Raw genomic sequence first — 22,932 nt, forward strand, 5'->3', positions numbered from 1 at the left:
CCAGGTCCCTCTGTAGTGCCTTTCACTCCTCAGACAGATCAACATTTGTTCCCAACTTGGTATTGTCTGCAAACTTACTGAGGGTGCACTCAATCCCCTCATCAAGATTGTTAATAAAGATGTTAAATAGAAGCGGCCCCAGTACTGAGTCTACACCATTGTTTTATCTCATATCCCAAGTGAGCTTTTGAAGTGATTCTTCTGGCCATCTTTGTTAGGCTTTCCATGGATATGAGAGCAGCCTAAATATTCTTCCCAATATTTTCGTCTGTATTTTAGGATGACAGCTTCAAACAATCAAACAAATGTCAAATTTAGAAATTCAATGAAACAGTCTCTCCACTTCCAGCAGAAGGCACACTTCGTTCTTCTTGAACTGAAGTCCAATCAGTGAAGCCTGACCTCAGCAGTAAAGGAGAACCTTGACCAGCATTTGCAGTGACAGATTGAGGTGTGAAATCCACCGCAATCAAACTAATGTCATGCTGCCTGTTTCCTCACAACCATGAGATGAAGTCCAGGGTGAGTGAAGCCCCAGTCCAGCTGGCGACTATTGAGCAACTCCCATGATTCTATAACTGGGCCAAGGGCACAGCTGTAAAGGAGAATTCAATCAGAACACTACAGCTTGGTGAAAAAATATCGACTTCACATTCCCTTTTGTTTCTGGGTAGAAATTTGTCAACACACTCATTTTTTTTTGGAAGAAAAGAGATGGTTTTAATGGATATTCACCCAGAAATTAAAATAAAAATATACTTGTGAAAACAGATGTAGTATTTTGGGGGGGCTAAAGAACTTCTTTCCCTTTTGTCAGAGGCAGTTGATGAGGGAGCATTACAAGTGTGCTTTGCCTGCACCAATGGGTACAATCACCCTTATTTCTTCCATCAAGATGTTTCAGCTTTGTGCATAAAATTATGGCAATGCTAGCAGTGTGCTCTTGCAGCTTGGAAGGCTAACTGTATCCTGCACTGCATCAAAAGACAGGTGGCCAGCAGGGAGAGGGAGGGGATTGTCCCTCTCTGTTCTGCCCTTAGTAGGCCCCATCTGGAGAACTGCATCCCCCTCCACTACTGCATCCTCCATCTGGGGCCCCAGCAGAGGAGGGATACGGAATTGTTGGAGGGGTTCAGAGGAGGGCCATGAAGATGATCAGAGGGCTGGAGCACCTCTCCTGTGAAGAAAGGTTGAGGGAGTTGGTCTTGCTAAGCTTGGAGAAGGCTCTGGGGAGACCTTGTTGCAGCCTTCCAGTTCTTAAAGAGAGCTTAATAAGTAGGAGGGAGACCAACTTCCTTATACAATCTAATAGTGATAGGACAAAGGGACACGGCTTTAAACTAGAAGAGGGGAATTTAGGTTACATATTAGAAAGGAATTCTTTACACAACTGGTGGTGAGGCACTGGCACAGCCTGCCCAGAGAAGATGTGGATACCCCATCTCTGGAAGTGCTCAAGGCCAGGTTGGATGGGGCCATGGGCAGCCTGAGCTGGTGGGTGGTAACTCTGTCCATGGCAGGGGGTTGGAACTCGATGATCTTTAAGGTCCTTTCCAGCAACAGCAGTTCTACAGTTCTATGATTCTATGACCTAAGCAGATGCTTACTAGAGGAACAGGATGGTCCTATCATTTTTTCTTAGGCTGCTCACTCAGCCAGTTTCTCTAATGATATACTAGAAAAGGAGCTGTCTTAGTGATGCCAATTTGTAGCATGGAGAACAAGCATTCACAATTGTATGGCATCCTGGTCATAATGGGAAGGCAAGTCCAAGTGAATCATGTCTTCATTTCTCCCAAAATAAAGAAATAGAAACTACTCATGAACTAGAGAGTCCTGTAGAAACATGGCAACCATTTGGAGAGTAACCTCATGCATGAAAGAGATCAACAGCACCTTTTGCAAAGGATATGAGTGTCCTGCCAAGCTGCTTCTCTTTGAGGGTCACTGGAGAATCCTGTCTAGAATCCCATTTTTTTGGCAAAATAGTGGTACAGCTCCCATCGCCTAGTCTTGCTTTGAGAGAAAGCCGTGGGAAGCTGCCAGTCACTCTCCTGTTGTTCAGTTGTCCCATCTGATGGTTGCTTCTGGAGCTGCTCTGATGAGTTAATGAGTACTGAACTACTTACCTTTCCCAAGGTGTCAAAGTAGTGACAGCCGAAGAGCTTGAGGAATACTCAGAGCTGATAGCTTTTACAGAAAAGACTAGATTTGTGTCGCTCTTACCTCAGGGAAAGAAAGATATGAAGCAATGCAGTCATTGCTGGTTATTTCCATGTGCTCTGCTGCCTCAGTCTGCCTACTTTATGGTTTTCATTCCTTTTCAAGGTACAACAGATGAAATGTGAAGTTCTGTTGGTGATATCATGATATCTCAGCCCTGCTGTCACTTTCATCATGTCATGTAGGAGCTCCAAGGTTGTGTGAAGCGCATGGGAGAAACCTCTGAGTTAGTCTTCATTACCCTGAGCAAATTTGCTAGCAGCTATAGTACAGTGGACATCTCTTTTTGCTTTGGTGTGACATTCCTTGAGAACTGGGAGGAGAGATGCTTCCCTCTCCTGGAAGTGCTCAGTGGAGGGCTGTACTACTGCTGCCACAGCTCTTACTGCCCGAGACTGTTACTTACCTCCCTGACACAAGCTCCTGTGGAATGGGAACACGGGGATACCAAGCCCAACAGATATGTTCTCCACCCTTTCTTCCCAGTCCTACCCTCCAAGGCGCTCTTGATCCCATTCACCCAGGAAATATCATGCTTGGTACCCACCCACCAACTTTCTCTGGCAGCTCTTAATTCCCCATTGTCCTTTTCCCACCCTCCCAGGACTTGGCAGCCCTGAATACCCACAGAGGTGTGAAGAGGTCTCCTCTGTACCCTCCAGCAGCAGAATGCTGTTCTGCCCTCTGTCCCATCCCTCTTCCACAGCACTGAGATGGGCAAAATTGGGGAGTCCATGAGAAGACATGGCCTGGGAAGTCACACACATTATCTCTGGGAGCAGAGGGAGGAGATGTCCCTGCACCATGTTGAATGCCTCAGAGTGACTTCAGGCTTTTGCAGAAACTTCAGAGCTTTGCCAAGTTCAGGCTCTTTCCAGTTTCCAACAGTCTTGGCAAAAACAGTGTCTGAAGCTCAGGAGACTGACGTGGACAGGAAGAAAAGGGAGTTGATGTAATTCTGCTCCTTGACCTCCTGCAGCAAGACTTGGAGAGAAGAAAGAAAAAGGTGTAAAGGAGAAGAGGAGGAGGTAGGGAATTGTTCAGCACACTAATGAAGACTTTTAAAAATGTCTCACACCTTGTTGCTGAATTCAAACCTGCTCCAGAAATGAACAGTACAGGGGAGTACAGGGTTGTTGTTCGAGACAGCCGTGGGTGATAATGCCAGATTCCCTCACTGGTACATATTTTTCAGATGACCTTTTTTTCCCCTTTTTTTGATGAAGTTTAAGGTATATGATTCATAAGGCATAAATATATACTTCAGATATTGGGAGAAATGCTCCTTCTTGGAGAAATGCAACTTCTTGGCTAAAGTTTTATGATAAATTTTGCTTTTTCTACTGTGGAGCTATAAGAAACTTATTTATAAAGAATCGTATTTAAAACACCCTGGAATTTTCCTTCAGGTACAACAGCTTTTCCCAGACCCACAGAACAAACCCTGTTCCAGCTCCTGTGCTTCAGACAGCCAAAGTTTTCATTCCACAGGAGCCAAGTGGGTACAGACAGACACACAGACGTGCAGCCACACTGCATGCCTTTGATTCGGTGGCTGCTTGGCAGACACTGTCCCCAGCTCCCTGGAGAGCCCTTTTCTCTGCCCCAGTCTGCCCATGCCCAGGCAGCATCCTTAATAAGTAAGAGCGAGCAGAGAGAGGCTGAAGGCAGAATCTTACACTCCATGTTTCTCTCCTGTAGCATCAGCCCCTTATAGTTCCTTTGAGCTTGGGGCAGCACTACCCACAGAGGCTGTCCCAGGGCTTCCTCTGGCCTGAGAATAAATGAAGCAGCACGAAGGGGAATACAATGATCTGAAAAAATATAGCCAGGCTTCTCAGAATAAATCTTTATGAATGTCAGGAGGTAGACTGGAAAATATTCGAGTGTGCTTCCAGTGGAGGCTTCACCCACTGGAAGGACATCAGGGCACTCATCTCCTGACATGAGCACGTGTCTCCCACCTGTGTTCCCTTCTGGATTTCTCTGCCAGATCTCTTTAGCTTCCATCAGCTACTTTTCCACCCAAATGCTGGCACCCACTGGTCATGGCAGGGCTGCGGGTCCCCCAGAAAATCCACAGGGAATCATCTCCCTCTTATGGTGTGATCCCGTACTACACAAACATGCTCATTTCAAAGCTCTCCAACCTTGCTGTTCCAACTGGGCTCAGAAGTGACAGAGGTGGAAGCCCACCTGAGCTGTGGAGCAGACAAGGGGATAGATGGAAAACACGTGAACTGAACTGTCACAAGCATGAAGAGACCCAGAATAAGCATGGGCAGGAAATTAGAAAGTGGCATAACTACTAGCAGAGAAGATTGAGGGCAGGAAGAGGATGACAAAGCTGTTCAGTTTTTGAGTGAAGAGTAGGCAACTGTCCATGGCTGTTGAAGACTGGTATCAGTGAGGCAGAGCTCCCAGTCAGTCCTTTTCAGCTCACATCCAACAACATTCTTTTCCCTAACGCTGTGCTCAGAGTGACTGTGGTTCCTCCTCAGGGCATCTCCTCATCCTGCAGAAGGATGTGGGTGTGAGCAGAACAGGGCTGTTTGCCCATAGGCCAAATGAGCTATCCCTTTTTGAGAATTATAGAGCAGCCCAGGTTGAAAGGGATCTTGAAAGATCATCAAGTCAAAGTCTTTGGGAAAAACAATCCTCAGTGAGATTATGGAGCATCCTGTGCAACTGCACACTGCACATTCCAGTGCTGGAGATCCTGCCACAACCCTGGGGAGGTTGTTCCAGTGATTGATTGTTCTCAGTGTAGAAAATTTCTTCTGCTCTTCACAGTTTACGATTTTCATAAACTTCACAAATGCTTGAGCAGTCACCCTGAAGCTAGGCTCTGTGGAGTTAACATCAGCAGCATACAAAATGGAGGGGAGCACAGTGCTCTGACGCAGCCCTGGGGCAGAGCTGTGCACATCGGAGCACATCCCCTGTGCAGCTCATGCAGATGCACTCCCAGCTGCCCTCTCCAACAGCACCACCAGCAGCTCTGCTAACAGGACACCTAATTAGATGTGTTAACAGAATGCCCTTGTCCTGTGAATGGGGGCTGGGAGTTAATGCTTCGTCCCCATGCACAGTCCTCATCAGAGAAATGTTGTGCCTGGATTAAATCACCTCGAGCCACACTTCCTATCAGGATATCCCAGTTAAGGCCTTTTATTTACAAATTTTCCCTGAATATTTCCCTTCTTAAAAAAATTAAATAAATAAATTAAAATTAAAATTGCATTTCTTATGTAATTACATGACTTTATGGGCGAAATCTTTAGGAAAAACAGTGTTACTTCCCATTAACACAGGGGATGGTGGGTTAGAAGCAAATCACTTTGGAACTGCTCACCTGTCTTCCCTCTAGTGCTTCCAGGAGAAATTGCATATGATTAGTGGTGTTTGTGATGGCTGATGTGCAAGCCCCGTGCCAGCCATACAGCTTTTTGTGTCAAATCCCTGATCTCTCAGGCACATTAATCACGACAAAAACAAGACAGAAACTGGCAGATAGCTATTTGTAAGCCCTGGACCCTCATTTGCAAGGAGTTCCCAAGGCTCCCAGCTCCACTCAAGAAAACAACCGTGCTCATCACAGCGTGTTTTCCCCAGGACAAAGGCTCCTTTCCACCCGCTGATTGCTGCCTGCCCTGTGGGTGATGTTTAAACTGGGGCTCTTGGCCTCTCACCTATGTGGCTGAACAAGGTAAAGCTCTGATCACATTCAGGTTATAAGAAAAATGGGTGGAAAAAAAGACTGAGAAATTATTTGCTATTCTGGAATAATGATCCCTGAGTAATGCTGTAAAGAGATATGATGGTTGGAAATAAACCACAGAGATGTTACGGAATTGAATTGATTGTCATGGTACAGCTCACTGGGGGCACTTTGCAAGCAGAAGTGGCCATGTCTTACTGAAAGTATCATTTAACATGGAAAATATAGAAAGCAAAGCTGAAGAGAAGAGTAAGAAGAATGTTTACTTCTAGGAAAGGCAGTGATGGAAAGGGAGGGAGAGGAGGAATATTTGTAAAGAGATCCGTGAAGATCACCACACACTTTGCTCAAGCGCAGTATTCTGCCCATGCTCCTGTTCCACTCGAGGTCCCACTGAGAAGGAACATTTGGGCCTTGGCAGTTTCTCTGTGGGGAAAACTCCTCTAAAATGGGCTGTGGTGGCTGAAGAGCAGCTCACAGCAAATTGTGGTTTGTGTACTGGCAGCTGCCTCGCCCCAACCAGGGCTGCCCTAGTCAGCTGGCTTTGTTCTGTTTCACCTACCGGATGACATTTAATTTGAGATAAATTACAAACGTTACAACTGAATGAACAGTTTGAAATTCATAGAGTCATAAATTGCAAGGCCATAGGGGGCTATTACCATCATCTCATCTGACCTCCTGTATAGCACAGCCATAAACTCACAGCCAGTGATCCCTGCATCCATCCCTGCAATTTGCGGCTGAGTAGGAAAGACATTCCATCTTGATAAAAGCCCCATTGTGACAGAGAACTCATGGAGGAGATCTCCTAAAAGCTAATTACCCTCTCAAAATTCATACCTTGCTCTCACTTGTGGTTTGCTCCTTTCCCCGCTGTCCTTTAGTTACACTACTCACAGAGCTCCCCTGCAAAAAGCAGGCCGAGTGTTGCATTGTTGGTGCCTGAGTGGCACAGGGATCTTTTGCAGTTTGTTGAACAGAATCATGGATAGTCCTGAGCAAACATCTCAGATGGGATTGTAGAATCATCTACGAGTTTTGGAAATACTGAAATATTCATTGTATTCTTCATGTACAGTTGGATACAAATGATTTGCTGAGCCCTCATCTGAAAGGAGATGCTGCAGTAGTGGGAAAAGAAAGAGAGGGAAGTAAGAAAAAGAATTGATCTGGGTATAATTGAGGAGAAAACTGCAGGCAGTCTATGAAGACACATCAGGAAATGTGGCCTGAGAAAGAAAAAAAGTCACATTTTTTTAAATGTGAGTGCTCTGGGATCAGTGACACTGGGAAAGACAAAAGAAATGGAAGCACCAGGCAGAGGCAAGCATCTGTGGGCTGCAGGACTGAGGAAGAGAGCAAGGAAGCAGCTTCCAGCTGCAGCGCTCCAAGCAACATGGCAAAGGAGGCTGAGAACTGGCACAGGCTGCCCAGAGGCTGTGGGCTCTCCTCCTTGGGGATCTCCCAAAGCTGTCCAGATGTGGCCCTGTGCACCCTGCTCTGGTGCCCTTGCTGAAGCAGGGCCGGGCCAGGTGGCCTCCACAGCTCCCTTCCACCTCAGCCATCCTGAGACTGATTCAGTGCATATCCAGCCAGGCACCATGGAGCAGCAGCACTAACACAGGTCACTGCGGCATTAAAACAGGCCATTAGAGGACCGGTGAGTTTCTTTACATCCACACCAGCACAAAATCCGACATCTCATTCCCATGGCAACCCCAGCCCAGCTGCACGGTGCACCGAGATGGAGGCATTAATGTAACGGCAGAGCGGTAATCTCTGAGCCTTGGCGTGCATGAGGCAGTGAGTTCAGGTTGCTGGGGGAACCACAACTTTTTAATCATCCTGCATTAATGGTTTTATTGCACTGAATATTTATAGTGATTGGTGTATTCAGATGTGTTAGGAGAGAGATTTGCCACCTCCCTGAGCACCTCCGTGCAGTGCTGGGAGGCAGCAGAAGGTGCAGAATAGCTGCAGTGTGGAAGGGCAAAACAGCAAACAGAAATGCTCTGTGAACAGGAGCATGTGAAGTGTCCAAAGAAGAATGTTCACAGCAGTGGCAGATCAGTGCTTGACACAACATTGAGTATTCTGGTGGATTTTGATTCAAGAGGCAGCTGCGAAAAGCATTAGGAGAGTGTTTTATGTAAATGGAAACTACAAACATTTCAACAACTAAAAAGAATGACAACCAAAGGGGAAAAGATTACTCAACGAGCTGTTTTCTCTAGGGCTGTGGAATAAATGCAACACAGACCAGAAGCCTTCTGCCTCCCAGGGCCTTTGTGGAAGCTTGTCATTCCCCTCCTGCCTGTACAACTCTGCTCAAAAACCTATTTGGAAAGCTTTGGGAAAACACATTGATCCTATTCTGTGTTTGAATCAGCTGAGAAGAATGTACTTACCAAAACATTCGGGACATCATAAAAAATGACCCAGAGAAGCACTTGGAGGTTGTCCTGGGCTCAGAGTTCACACTTGTTCCTTTGGGTTTAACTGCTGACTTTCATCATCGTTCTCCCCAACAAACACAGTTCAAATTGCATACATTTTACCCCTTCTCTGGGATACATCTGGGCTTCTTCCTGAGCCTCTGGGCTCCTGCAGTCGCTGGGCTGGAGACGGCGGGACCACTGGGGACAGGTTTCTCCTCCCTGGGTCCTGCAGAGGTTCAAGCACTGTGCTGCTGGTGACCAGTGTCCCACAGGGGGTGAGGGATGGGGACAGCCTCACTGAGTCCTACAGATGACGTTGCACAGGAAAGTCCCTTCTGGAAGCAGCAGGAAAAACAGAGTGGTCAGCTCTGCTACATGCTCTGGAAAATCTTCCAGTGCTCCAGCCATAGTGACCACAGCCAAATGGAATGTCCAGCTGAGCCTTGGCTGAAGCTTTAATGTCACTGTTTCCTCAATACAATTCCTGCCACTGGCTGTTGGGTCTTTGAGAGGGCTGTGGACACCCAGGATCCTTGTGAGGGTCTGAGAAGAGGCAGGTCATTCACTCCATTAAAATATCACTTGAGTGTAAAGTAAGAAGCAGCCAATGCTGGAAAATCCCAAGCAGTCAGAGCTAAGGAGAATGTCACAGAGAGAGTTCTGCTGGGCTGTGGCCTGGGAGAGGGACATGGCTGAGGGCCAAGAGACATCTGGGCTAGAGGGGCTTTTTCTGAGTCATAGAATCGTAGAATCACCAAGGTTGGAAAAGACCTCCAAAATCATCCAGTCCAACCATTCACTTACCACCACGATTTCCCCTATCCCCTATCCCCCTAAACTATGTCCCTTAGTAGAACATTTAAACGCTTCTTGAACACCTCCAGGGATGGTGACAGCAACACCTCCCTGGGCAACCCTATATCCCACATGTCTCCTCACATTCTGGAGAATCTCCTCCTTGCAGCACATGTCTGTGGGTCTTGGCACCACCTCACCATTCCATGCCTACTTGTCCAGGCTTTTGGCCAAGAAGCAGAGTTTTGGCGCCTGCAATGAGGTACAGCTCATGATGGAAACTCAAATAAGGTGCAGTTCAACCCATAGGTACAACAGGGCTCCTTCCTTACAGAATCATAGTATCACTGAGGTTGGAGAGACAAGAAGATCATCTAGTCCAACCATCACCCACACCTGTGACTGTTCTAGAACCATATCCCTTAGTGCAACATCTCTGCATTTCTTAAACACCTCTAAGGATGGTGACTCCACCACCTCCCTGGACAGCCTGCTCCAATGCCCAACTACATTTACTGTGTATGAAGTCCAGAAATGCTCTTGTCTCCCAGCACCTCCCATTTGTGGAGGCCACACTGAACACTGGGTTTTCAGACAGCACATTCCAGCACTGGTAGCAGTGATGCTGGGCTGAGCTTTCCCTTTGCTGGCGATGGTGAGGGAAGAGCAGCAACAGCCGAGTGACCGCAGGCTGTGCAGGGTGTCCCTGATGCCAGGAGGAACCATGACCCACACGTGACAATGCACCCACTTAGGGCAGTAGGGATCTGTGCCCACCTGCTCTTCTCCCCAGACAGCCCTGAACACCAGCGGTAGCCACACCTTATTTGAAAGTCCTTTGCACAGCCACTGTCAGTGCTGCGGTACTGCGCTTTCAGAGCCCATTTCCTCTGCATGCAGCCAGTGATTTCTAAAGCACACAAAGTATTTTTAGAGCTCACTTTGAAGAGCTTCAGGTCTGCAATTGTGTGACTCAGCTGCCAATGCTATGTATTTTGGGTTTACATTCAAACTGAGCAATTACAGCCCTGAGCAGCTGTTTAGGTACCGTATTTCCTTGTCATGCTGCTGTACCGTTTGCATGCGGCATTGTCTGCTTTGTGCACCCAGTTATTTGTCTAAAGGTTTCCAAAGCACATCCAGAATAAAGCTGTGGGCTATCACCTCTCTTTCTTCTGGCTGCGTGCAACCAGGCTTCCTATGCCCTTTGCAGCACATCCTCATTCCGTGATGATACAGCACGCTCTCCCACGAGTGCTCTGCATGATGACAGCTTGCAAAGTGCTGCTGCAGGATTTGGGTCACGGCTGGAGCATAACGTGGTATTTTCTCTTTAATGAAAGTCTCTCACACAGCTTTTTCCTTTCAGAGGAAGAAATTTCTGCCTCTCGCTGAGCCATTTATACCGGTTTAATGATGCTCAAGACATTCATCATGGGGAAGGGTTCTGCCTGAGCTCCTTGTTTACTTCAAGTCCATTTATTTCTAACATCCTTTTCTCCAGTTCTTGAATCCTTCACCTGCATGAACAGCACCTTTAGATCATCTTTATTGAATACAGTTAAGTGTAGCTCATGGGGTTATTGAATTACAGGCATGAACTTACCAAAATGAGATAAATCACTACCATGTTAGCCTCTCTCTATTAAATGCATTTCACCCTGAGGCACTTTTCCGTAGAACAGATACCATATATCAAGCATTTGAATACCCAAAGTAGCTAATGTGGCTTCCTCCAGGGAGACAGCATGCAACAGGGGCACAGCAGCTGCCTCTGAAGGAAGCCTAAAATATTCATTATAAGTAACAACCCCTGTGCAAGGCTCGTGTGTAAGGACTTGGGGTTTTGAGGCACATTTGTTCACTTTAGACTCTCTTTCAGGTGGAGCAGTATTGAATGAAGAGGGCTTGCAATGGAGCTGGGCTCTTGTGTTAAACGAGTGAACTGGGTCCATCTGCTTCCCAGGAACAAGCTTGGGGTCTGCCTTGATCTCAGGCCCGAAGTCCCTGCTGAGGTTAAGCAGTACCTCCCCAGGATGGCCACCGTTTTACAACCACAGTTCTGGAGGACCATGGCTGTACCCACAGGGAATCTCCTCCAGTGTTCCATGCTCGTGCCCTCAAGGGCGGTGAGGAGAGGAGACGGCAGAGTGACAAAAGAAGACTCCAAACAGAGCACTCTGTCATGAGGAAAACCCACCCTCACTTCCCCACCCCACCTCTGTAGTGCATCTCAAGGTCCTACACATCACACGGCCCGAAGATGAGCACCCAGAATCACAGAATCACAGAATGGCCAGGGTTGGAAGGGACCTCAAGGATCACGAATTTCCAACCCCCCTGCCACATGCAGGGCCACCAACCTCCACATTTAATACTAGCTGGAACAGGCTGCCCATGGCCCCATCCAATCTGGCCTTGAACACTTTAGGGATATGGCATCCACAACATCTCTGTTCCAGCACCTCACCACTCTCTCTGTAAAGAACTTCCCCTCAACCTAAATCTTCCCTCCCTCAACCTAAAACCATTTTCCTTCGTCCTGCTGTTATCTACCCTTTCAAAGAGTTGATTCCTCTCCTGTTTGTAGGCTCCCTTTAGGTACTGAAAGGCTGCAATGAGGTCACCCTGCAGCTTCTTTTCTCCCTTTTTCACCCCATGCCCTGCAGCCTGGGCCAGCCCAGATGATGGACAGGGACAGCCTCTGCCAGCACCACACTTACAACAGGGATGGGTTTGGCTCCAGAGCACCTGCAGACTAGCAGTTTGCCTTTTCCTCTGTTTATTTCTTGTTCTTGCATCCCTATTAACTTTTCTTATCACGGTTTCACCTTTGGTATTTTCACAGTTGACATCATTTCAACATATTTCCTTTCCTGCCCTGTAGTTTGATAACTCTCATTTTTTTTGTGGATTTTTTTTTCCTATCGTATCATCCTGTTTGAATTCAAACCCCGAGGGGTTCTGGTGACTGTTTAGTTGGGGGATCCTGATTCCACACCTGTAAGTTGTCGATGCTGTAAATCCAGCACACTCGCCCAGCTGAGCTTCAGCCTGAGGTCTGTGAGGTAAAAGCACAAAGTCCATCTGTGCAGAACCTCTCTTGTAGGTGCTGATCCTCTGCAGACAGCTACAAAACCCCACACCTTTTTGTGCACTTCTGTTCATTCACAGAATTATGAAAACTATCAGCTGCCTTTCACATTGTTCCTGCAATTATACAAAAGGAATGGTGCTTTCGGATTGTTCTTCAGCCTGCTGAAAAACGGGCAAAATCTCTGTAGAAACCCTGTTTTGCTAACTGCTCCTATTTCTTATCATTATTAGCAGACATGAAGTTTGACTTATTTTCAGCTGAAAAGATTCACTCAGGTACAAAGATGGAAAGAAAAAGCAACTTCCCACATCACTGAGTCCACCTCCCTGCCAAAACAGGTTCCCTATAGTAAACTGCACAGGTAGGTATCCAGAATGGTCTTGAATATCTCTGTAGAATGAGACTCCACAACCTCTCTGGGCAGCCTGTTCCAGTGCTCCGCTACCCATACCATAAAGAAGTTCTTCCGCATGTTAGTATGGAACTTCCTATGTTCAAGTTATAGGCCACTGCTCCTTGTCCTATCGCTATGCATCACTGAGAAGAGCCTGGCCTCATCCATTTGCCTCCAATCTCCCTTTAGATATTAATAAACATTAATCAGATCTCCCCTCAGTCTTCTTTTCTCCAGGCTGAACAAGCCCAATTTACTCAGCCTTTCCTCATAGGGAAGATGCTCCAGGACTTTTTATCATCTTTGTGGCCCTTCGTTGGACTCCTTCTAGGAGACTGTCTTTTTTGAACTGGGGATCCCAGAACTGGACTCAGTATTCTGAATGTGGCCTCACCAGGGTAGAGTAGAGAGAAGTCCCTCGACCTCCTGGCTACTCTCTTTTTCATGCACCCTCGGTTACCAGTGGCCACAGGGGCACAGTGCTGGCTCATGGCCAACCTCTTGTCCACCAGCACACCCAGGTCCTTCTCTGCAGAGCTCCTCTCCAGCAGATCATCCCCTAACCTGTACTAGTTCATGCAGTTACTCCTCCCTAGATGCAAGACTCTACACCGGGCTCTTGTTAAACTTCAGGTTCCTCCCTGCCCAACTCTCCAGACTGCCCAGGTCTTGTTCAGTAGCAGCACAGCCTTCTGGTGTGTCAGCCACTCCTCCCAGCTTCGTATAATCAGCAAACTTCCTGAATGTGGACTCTCTCCCTTCATCCAGGTTACTGATGAAGATGTTGAACAAGACCAGACCCAGCACTGATAGGGAACAAAGCAAGTTATAGGCCTCCAACCAGACTTCCACTGCAGATTACAACCCTTTGCTTTGCTTGTGCCCATGTCCCACTCAGGACTCTCAGCACTGCACTGAGCCCCACCACTGGCGTTTCATTACCAAGAGGGACACAGCACTGGGATGGGGGGGCTGTCCACAGACACACACACTGGGGAGCTGGTGTTAGTGATACCAAATGCTGCGACTCCAGGAGCAGGCTTCCCATCATGTCTCCTTGAGACCCTGCTTGGGCAACTTTGCTGTCTAACTTCAGGCACCCACTCTTAGAAGTGAGCACAGCACTTGCTGTCCCTGCTCTGTTCAGATTTCCTGTCAGGGACTTCCTCTCTGTTCCCAGCAGATTGGACCTGTGGCAGCAGGTCGTGTGGCACTTTGAATTGCTCCCACACAGCTCCTGCACCTGTGGGCTGAGCTGCACACAGCAGTGCAGCCTGCACAGCCCAACAGCCCTGCTCCACCTGCAGCCTTTCTGTGACCCAGTGCGAGGTGCCACTGTCCACCGAGCATGGTGGCCACTGACAGCCTCTCCTCTGTGCCCACAGAGCTGGGGTTTGACGAGATCACAGAATCATCTGAATTGGAAGGGACCCCAAAAGATCATCTGCTCCAACCCCCTGCAGTGAACATCGGACACCTACAGCTGGATCAGGTGCTCAGAGCCCCGTCCAGCCTGATCTTGAGTGCCTACAGGGACGGGGCATCCACCACCTCTTTGGGCAATCTGTGTCAGTGCCTCACCACCCTCACTGAAAAACTTCTTCCTTATATCCAGTCTAAATCTCCTCTCTTTTAGTTTGAAACCATTTCCCCTTTTTCTGTCATCGCAGACTCTGCTAAAGTCTGTCCCCTTCTCTCTTACAGCCCCCCTTCACATACTGAAAGGCCGCTCTCAGGTCCCCCCGCAGCCTTCTCTTCTCCAGGCTGAACAGCCCCAGCTCTCAGCCTGTCCTCATAAGTGTTCCATCCCTTGGGTCATTTTTACAACCCTCCTCTCAACATACTCCAACAGCTCCATGTCTCTCCTGAGGACTCCACATCTGGATGCAGTACTGCAGGTGAGACCTCACCAGCACAGAGCAGAGGGGCAGTCACTCCCTTGCCCTGCTGGTCATGCTGCTTTGGATGCAGCCCAGGATACAGTTGGTTGAGGGCACATTGCTGGCTCATGTCCAACTTGCCATCCACCAGTACCACCAGGTCCTTTCGGCAGGGCTGTGCTCCATCCTTCCATCCTCCAGCTTGTACTGATAGCAGGGATTGCCACAACACTGGTGGCACTTGGACTTGCTGAACCTCATGAGACCTGATCCAGCAGCTGCTCATCATTCCCAGGCTGTGGACACATCACCAGCGTGGTGACACAGGACATTCAGGTTGCTCTTCAAATATTGCCAGCTCTCCCAGCTGAGCAATGATGGGGATATTTAACAACAGCTGGTTTTGTCCAGTATGCAAATGTAATGCATGGATATCCCACATACCCGCACTGGTAAAGGACACAAGGGGAGCTTCTAAGGGAATTTCTAAGCTTCCAGGCTGCATTATCACCCCCCTCACCTTTTCCTGATCTTCTGGAGAAGACACAGGACAGAACACCAGGAGAAAGCCCAGTCCCTGAGCACAGGACATGAGGAGTGCCTGAGCCACACATGAACTGCCTTTATGGTGGTGAGCGTGCCTCAGCTCACACACTGCTGAGGTGACTGCTGCTGGCACCCAGACATAGAAGTTACCTGTAAGGAGGCTTTTCCCAGAATATGCTGGATGTGTGAGCAGTGTGACAGATCTGCAGGAGCATGTGGCCAAAACACAGGTGTTGTGGCTTCACCACATCCCTAGGTGTTTAAGCAAACTTTTCAAGAAAGCATATGCATGTTCCACTGTTGTGGAGGCAAGGAATGATGCACCAATGCGTTCTGTGCTGCTTAAATAACAGGCTCTCCTGCATTCACCCCTCCTCCACCTCATGCAGCCCAGAGTGTGTGCAGCCCTAAGCAGAGTCTGAAATGTAAAGGCTAATTAGGCTTCACGTGGGAGCCAAGGAAAGACTTTGACCATGACAAGCTGAAAAGTAATGCTTGGTACTTTGCGATCTGAGAGCTTTCGGAGCAGTGGTGGAGCCTATCCATGTTCACATCCTGGGTGAGAGCTGGTGTGCTGCCCCAGGGCAACAGCCTCACTGACACCAGTGCCAAGTTCCACAGCATAGAACCCTCCTAATTGCTTGGGGGCAGCTTGTTGAAGGCAGCCAAAATACAGATTGCTTTAAGTCCTTGTGAAGAACTTACCAAGTGAGGCTTGGTGGAAGAAGCAGCTGCATTTTTTTTTGCTTTCAGAGGATAAGCACCTGCTGTCTGCCTCCATGCTGCTCAAGCAGTTTCCTGTCATTCAGATGCCTGCCATGTTCACAAAGCGTTCTTTATCTGTAACTGCGACAAGAAATTATGCTGAACCAAGCTCATCCACCTTGGTCTCAGGGGATATTGGCTATTAAACTGTCTCCAAAGCAGCTTCCTGAAGCTCTTGCTATTCAGCCTCAAGGAAGATGAAGAGATAGTTATGCTACCTGACAAAAGGACAACTCCATTCAGAGGTGTAACTAAAATAGCATGCAGGGAGCACCACATTAGTTAATCCTTCCACAAAAAATATGCCCAACTTACAATAGCAACATTTTGTCCAAATGGCAGGTCTGCAACTTCACAGTTGGCTCCAAGAAACAATCTGTGACCTTCCCTTTTGAAAGGCAATAACCAATTGAAGCTCCTCCTCCCCAATTATTCCAGTTGGTGGCAGTCAAACTGCCTAACAGTGCCCATAAAATCACCAGCAGCCACCACACATGAAAGGTCAAGCCTTTCAGCAGACCCAGGATGGCCTGGGGAGAGGCAGAAGTGGCTCATTGTTTAGGAAACGATTTCAGAAAGGAATCAATGGACTCCAGGGAACAGCACAGGTAATTTCTTCCCATAAAACCTTCACGTGCAACTGACCCCGAGCCCTCGCTCTCATTACCACTTACACTCAGGTCTGAGCGAGCAAGAGACAAACAGCAAAGTGAAAAAAATAGGAAGTTTCCAAGGTCTCTTCTGATAGATCTTTAGATGGTTTGACATGCTCCACTCATGCTCTGTTGTTGTCTTCTCACTTCAGATGGCAACGGAGTTCAGTTTGCACTGCTTCATATCAAACACCACGCTAAGGGGCAGTGAAGTTCCACAGAATCACCATGCTCTGTGTTTTGGAGAAGGCTCTGTGCAAAGCTACAAGGTTGCTGATGAGACACTTGGGCTGCTCATGGCCCTCAGCACAAGGATATGAAGGCACTTGCTCTTTCTTGTTCTTTCAGAGTATTAAGTCAAGTGCTATAAAGAGAAAGGGAAGCAGTGTTTGCACCTACTGCTCTGGCCACTTCCACATGAATCTTCCCAGCTCATAGCAGGCTCAACTCAACCACGTATCTCAGAAAGAAAGAAAAAGCAAACTGAAGGAAAACCCAATCTGAGCTCTGCCTGCCACCCAGCAGCACACTGCCTTGGCAGCTCTGTGAGGTCATCAAGTATTTTTCAATTCCTACACAACAACACAGAAAAGCAAAGGGCAGAAAGGGTCTCATTTCCTTCTTCTGCTGCTCCTCCCACCTCCATTAACACTGAAACCTTCTTCAAAAAGGTTCTTTGCAAAAAAACGTTTTCTATTTTTTCTTAGAGAGATGTATCCTTAGCAAGTATAATAAATTCTGACCACCATAAGCTCTGTTTTACAAAGGCGTGGCTTGCTGTGAGTGCCAAGGTGAATCAAAATGCAAAAGTGTACTTAGCCTAATGATGGAGTTAAGCCTGTAGCCCACTTTCAGCATAAGCCTACCCTAGGAAAATAATTTATTCTTTAATCAGAGCAACAAAGACTGGCTCCCAGGCTCCAGGTGTTTGAAATATGCTCAAATTGGCCCAGAGAAATGAAAAATGAAAAGCTCTGAACTTCTTGAGTCTCACAACAAATGCTCAGCTGTGCAAGAAGAGCTGCAACTCACACGCCAGCTGCCACTGCCTCGCTGCTCTCACCAGTCTGCAACTGCTCTATTAAAATGTTCTCAAAGCTGCTTTCTTCTTTCTTACCTTCCCTTGGCCTCACATTAAAAGCTCCCCAAAGCCACACCGGGACAGAATGAATTTATGCTCTTGTTTTTGAATAGTTCAGGATAGTAATTTAGTGCCTTTCCTACAGTCTTCCTTAAGACAGCGCTAAGAATTAAGAAATTTATTTGGTGCAGAAGATTACTTTATAACCGTCACCAACACCAGATTAGCCTTAGCAACAGTAGAAATATACCCTCCCTTGAAGGCAGAGGTCACACCAAGTACTGACAACCTTCTATTTCCACCGTTCTGGAAAAAGAAATCTCAAATTCACCCTCAGAAGAGGTGACACTCAGATATCAGAACAAGATACAGAAATGTGACTGCCCTGTAGGACTGCAGTTTGTTGAAGGAATCTGTGATGCGTTTACGAGAATGGAGTAGAATGAATGACTGAGTGCAAATGGAGGAGCAGACAATTTATAACTACATGTAGGGCATAATTTAGTTTTACTATTATCAGTTGATAAGCTGTGCCTGTATCTCAAATAACCTTTTCAATGGGAAAATTAAATTCAAGTGCAAACTAATGGCAAGGGTTCTTTTTGTCAGCTGGCAGCACATCCCTATAGAAAAATAAATTAAAGTTGGCCTGCTATTTTTAAACAAAGCATTGGAGACATCAAAATATACCGGTATCAAGTCAGATTTGCATTAATATGAATAATACTAATTCTCATGCATTAATAAGTACAAATAAGCAAAAAATCTAGGCTGATAGGAATTTAATAGAAATAAAAATTGCATAAAAATTACTCTCATCACCCATTCAGCAGCTGTAAGAGCCACTGAACACACAAGTTCAAAGTCTACATAAATATTTAGGAAAGGAGGGAAAAATTTTTATGTGAAAAGAAACCAGAATTTTACAGCACTTCTAATTCCATATTTAAGTTTATTCCAGACTTGAGAAAGTCATATTTTGACTCTACTAAGTCCACTATGAATCTCATGCTATCACTGAACTTCCTCTTTCTCAAGCAGCATAAACTTTGGACTCCGCCTTTTTTCTTTAGTCTTAAATCTCAAAAACATTTAAACCTCTTCTCTATTCCGCTACTTTTATTACACCTCAAACTTACCCTTGGTTTGCATTTTGGGTCGGCTACAGATTTGTTTCTCCTTTGGCCCCACCCAGCCCCACCTCGACACATTTCTTTATGCCAAATTCCTCTGCAACAAATCAATCATACAACTTGATGTTCCCTCTCCATAAAACGCTCGCAGACAAAATCCTGCATATCCTGCAAAAGATATTAATGTCATAAAATCGTGGTATGGTATCAGATCACACGAAAGTGAAAGAAACCGTAGAGAAACTACTTAAGCAAGAAGGTCTCTAGATTTTGTAGATGAAAACGAGCTGTCTGGTCTATAAAACACAGCTGGCAATAGAACACATTCAGTGCACCTCCAGCTGACCAACCAGATGTCCCCAACAGGAGGTAATGATGTTTTTTGAAAGCATCTATCTTTTTTCTGCTATTTAAAAAGCAGTAGAAATGCAGGTTAAATGCAGTTTCTGAAAATAAAACCCAATATATATGTACAGCAGGAGACTGAGGCGCTGCGCACTGAAGGAATACAGGCAAAGATCATGTGCAGATTTATGAAAAATAAATTTATTACATAACACCTTGTTTTAACAATGTTCGATTTTTCTTTTTATTCAGAATACTTGCGTCATTCATGTAAAATAGTTTGATACAGTACATTGTATGTAAGGTCTTCCTCATAAATTCTAAGGCTCTCCTAACACCTTGATCCTCTGCTGTAAGAATGGCACCCCTAAACAACGTGCGGACATTTAAAAAAAGAAGAAAAGAAGTAACTGAACGAAATTTAAAGTCCACTACACCAACCCGGCTCTCAAAAATCATGACGAAATATCTGAACGGATGCCACACCTCTTTAGGGAATATCACTCATGCTTTTTTTAATCCCAAAGCATGCTCACAAATCATTAACACCAACAGGAAAAAAAAAAATAAAACACTGTCTATGACAATCATTTTCACTTGTTTGCTGAACCAAACATGTTTATATCAATGACAATATACTTATTTTACTATCAAATAGCAGCTTTAATACCAGTCAAGTCATAGATTTAAAAACAAAACCAAAAACTTACGCTGGAAATTAATCTTTGGGACGTTTGTAATCGCTGGAAAAAATGCAAACGTTTTCATGTCCATAAAAAAACCTCCTCGTAGCAATTGTGTTGGTCATCAAACACTGACCTACGTGGAAAATGAACGAACCCACAAAAGTCACTAAAAATAAATGTATACCAAAATAATTTCAGTTGGAATCACGGTTATTTTGCTTTTTTTGCCATGTTAACACATACTGTATGCTTCAAGTACCAGTTCAAAGATGTCGTGTACTATTGGTCAGATAAGGTTGTTACATCGAGAGAATTCACCACTTACGACAACAAAAATGCTTGCCCCTAGCACATTTCACAGCTTCAACTGCTACAGACTGTCACTGAACAAAAATGCATCGGTCAGTCTGAACCATGTCAAGTAAACTATGGAAGTAGCATATCCACAACACAAACTGTGCTAGCACTTTCTTTTCAAGTCTAACCCAAAAACAGGTACAATTTGGGAGCCACTGCTCCATTCTGTGAAAGGTGGTGGAACTTGGCGATCAGACGTGTTGAAGGTGTGGTTGTACAGTACATTCTTGTGGCCCAGGCCAGGTTCCAGGCAGGCAGCTGCGCAGTCCTGCAGCATTAGCAACAGTGCACTGACATTATTCGGATGCAGCTCAGTACCGATGTGTCTGATGTGAGTACTGTGGAGGCTGCTGGGAGGTAGTTGAATATCCCATGCTGCTCTGTGGCTGCGATGTGCTTGGTCCGGGGTTGGGGTAGGCAGCATGGGGATTGGAACGCTAGAAAGGGGTAGAAGCAGAGGAATGGTAATCCTTAGCAGAGGTGGCTTGGTCTACAGGGTTACTTCTTCAAGTGGTACTGAGCACATGCAGTCCTAAAGTCCCTATACTCTTCTCACTTCGATTACCACAGGGCAGATGTGAACATCAGGAACAGCAAGTTAGAAAGGCACTACTACCACCAGTCAGTTGTCCACCCTGAATTACCTTTTGGGAATCTACACCCATCAGAGCCAAACCCCAACTCAGCCCTCCAGGTAAATATGGCACAGCTGCACATTATAGAAAGCTGCTATCAGCCACATCAGAGGCTTCTCCACTTGCTCTCTTACCCTACCAAGAAAGCATTTTCGTCCTGGAGCTCAGATCTGTGCATCTCACTGCTGATGAGTCAGTTGGAATCATTCAGACCTTCTGATTCAAAGGATGCACTTACCAACCTTCTGCCTGGCCTGGAAGCACAGGCTAGAAAATGATGAGTATTTAGGCTAAGGGGCCATCTAGCAGCCTTATAGCTCCTTGGAGGAGAGTTAAAGATAATACCCAAGATCTTCTCAGTAGAACCAGATATTTCAAGGGAAATGGCTGAAGCTTGGGAGGTTCAGGTTGAACATTAGGGAAAAAATATACACAAGGAGGCCAACATAACACTAGGAGAACTTGTCCAGGAAGGTGGTGAAGTCTCTGTGGCTGTCTATGGAATTTTCCAAGACTCAGCTACATAAAGCCACGGCTGACCTGATTTAGCATTAGCAACAGTCCTGCTTCAAGTGGGAGATTGGACTGGATGGTCTCCAGAGGCCCCTTTCACCTGGCATTTCTATGGTTATTTACCAAGTGGAGCATTGCAAGGAGACCTGAGCAAGTCAGCAGCTGTCTAATACAATTCCAGCCTAGAAGTCAGTTATTTACACAACTGGAACTATAAAGGGGAAGGACTGCATGCAGGACTTTGAATGTAAGTATATGATTACTGGGTAGCATTTAACACATTATATAATCTCAATAAATTACTGTGCTGTTTCACGTAAATGTTAAGGTTTACACACACACAAATCACAGGTTTTGGAAACTGCTTTGCAACTTCTGAACTCTTGACACCACAAGACCTGTGTTAGCATAAGCAGCTCCTACTAAAGGTTGGGAAACTTCTCCATACTGAGTACTGCAGGGCCAAGGTGGAGCTACTGAGATCTGAATACACTAATCTAAGGTTAAACAATGTCCCGAAAAAGTAAAATATTAAAGTAGCTCTAATGATGTCATCAGCTGGAAAACAAAGTAACAGGACTGAGTTTTGGCTTTTTGTTTGTTTCTTTTCTGCCATTTGGCATACAGAGAGGAAACTATAATTGGGAGCAAGGAAAAATCAAAAGCCAAACTCTGCTTGTTAGCATATGCTCACTGGATGGAGCTAGCTCTCTAGAGGTGCACAGTGTAAAGGAGAAGAAATGGCAAGAGCAGCACTTAGTGACAGCGGGAACAGATCAGCACTGCTGAGCCTGAGCTTCACCCCTAACACAGTGACAGAACTTCTGTGACACATGCCTTCTCTTTTAGAGACGGACTCAGTGAAAATGTCAAAGCTCTGGGTCACCCTTCTCCACAGAGCAGACACAGGATGCATTCCACAGAGCAAAAAAAAAAAAACCCCTCAGTAGTCTTTTTGCTCAAATGTGGCTCTTGTACATAGGAAACGGGAAAATATCACAAGCATAGCCATTTAAAATTCACCATTCACTGAAGCTGTAAACAACTTCTGCATCTCTAGTTCTATAACTAATTTTATAAAGTGGGGTTCATTAAAGAAGTCATGTTTTTCATGAAACTTAGTGCAACTAACAGCTTTTGTTTTAAGACAAGATGTAAATAGCCAGTACTCTTTACATACCATTAAGCACCCTGAGGGTTATAGCTGGCAAAAGTGCAGAGTACTGGAACTGCTTCAGTTCATTTAATCGCATCAGCTTCAGAAGTGTCATGTTGTAAATATAAGGAGAAGGCAAGGATGTCTGTATGCTATGTGCCTACTATTTTTATGCACGGGAGAAAGAATTCAGAAGGTCAACTTGCTCTGCAGAGCGTAATTCAGCTTCTAAGTGGAAAGGAAAACTGTGGTAGTGTATCCTGCCCAGAAGATGGCAATCCTTCTTCGCAAGGGGAACTTCAACAAATTAAATGAAGAACAAAGGACTAGGTGTTTGATTAAAACAGAGGGCTGTATTGTAACATTTGTTTGCTGTCCCTTTGAGTTGCAGAATCAAAATTAAGAAATTTGAGGAATGTTTTCAGGGACACCTGAAACCACCAATGGGCAACATTTAACTGCTTTTGTTCCAGTGCCAGCAAGTGCCCATCTCCTCTCTTCGCTTACCGTA

General features: G+C 45.9%; 1 protein-coding gene across 5 annotated transcripts in view; it reads right to left on the minus strand.

Moving 5' to 3' along the window:
• Positions 1–19,253: 19,253 nt before the first annotated feature.
• Positions 19,254–22,932, minus strand: part of CDK8 (cyclin dependent kinase 8) — a 67,786-nt gene continuing 64,107 nt past the window's right edge. For all 5 annotated transcript variants that reach the window (XR_014881091.1, XR_014881090.1, XM_085216135.1 and 2 more), the window contains one exon: positions 19,254–20,554. Coding sequence is in view for 3 of the 5 variants with exons in the window: in XM_085216135.1 (XP_085072261.1) it covers positions 20,429–20,554 (126 nt within the window). In the remaining 2 variants the exon portion in view is untranslated. The remainder of the gene's footprint in view (positions 20,555–22,932) is intronic.

This window comes from Meleagris gallopavo, chromosome 1 (assembly GCF_905368555.1).
Source record: "Meleagris gallopavo chromosome 1, MGAL_WU_HG_1.1, whole genome shotgun sequence".
Classification (NCBI taxonomy): Eukaryota; Metazoa; Chordata; class Aves; order Galliformes; family Phasianidae; genus Meleagris; species Meleagris gallopavo.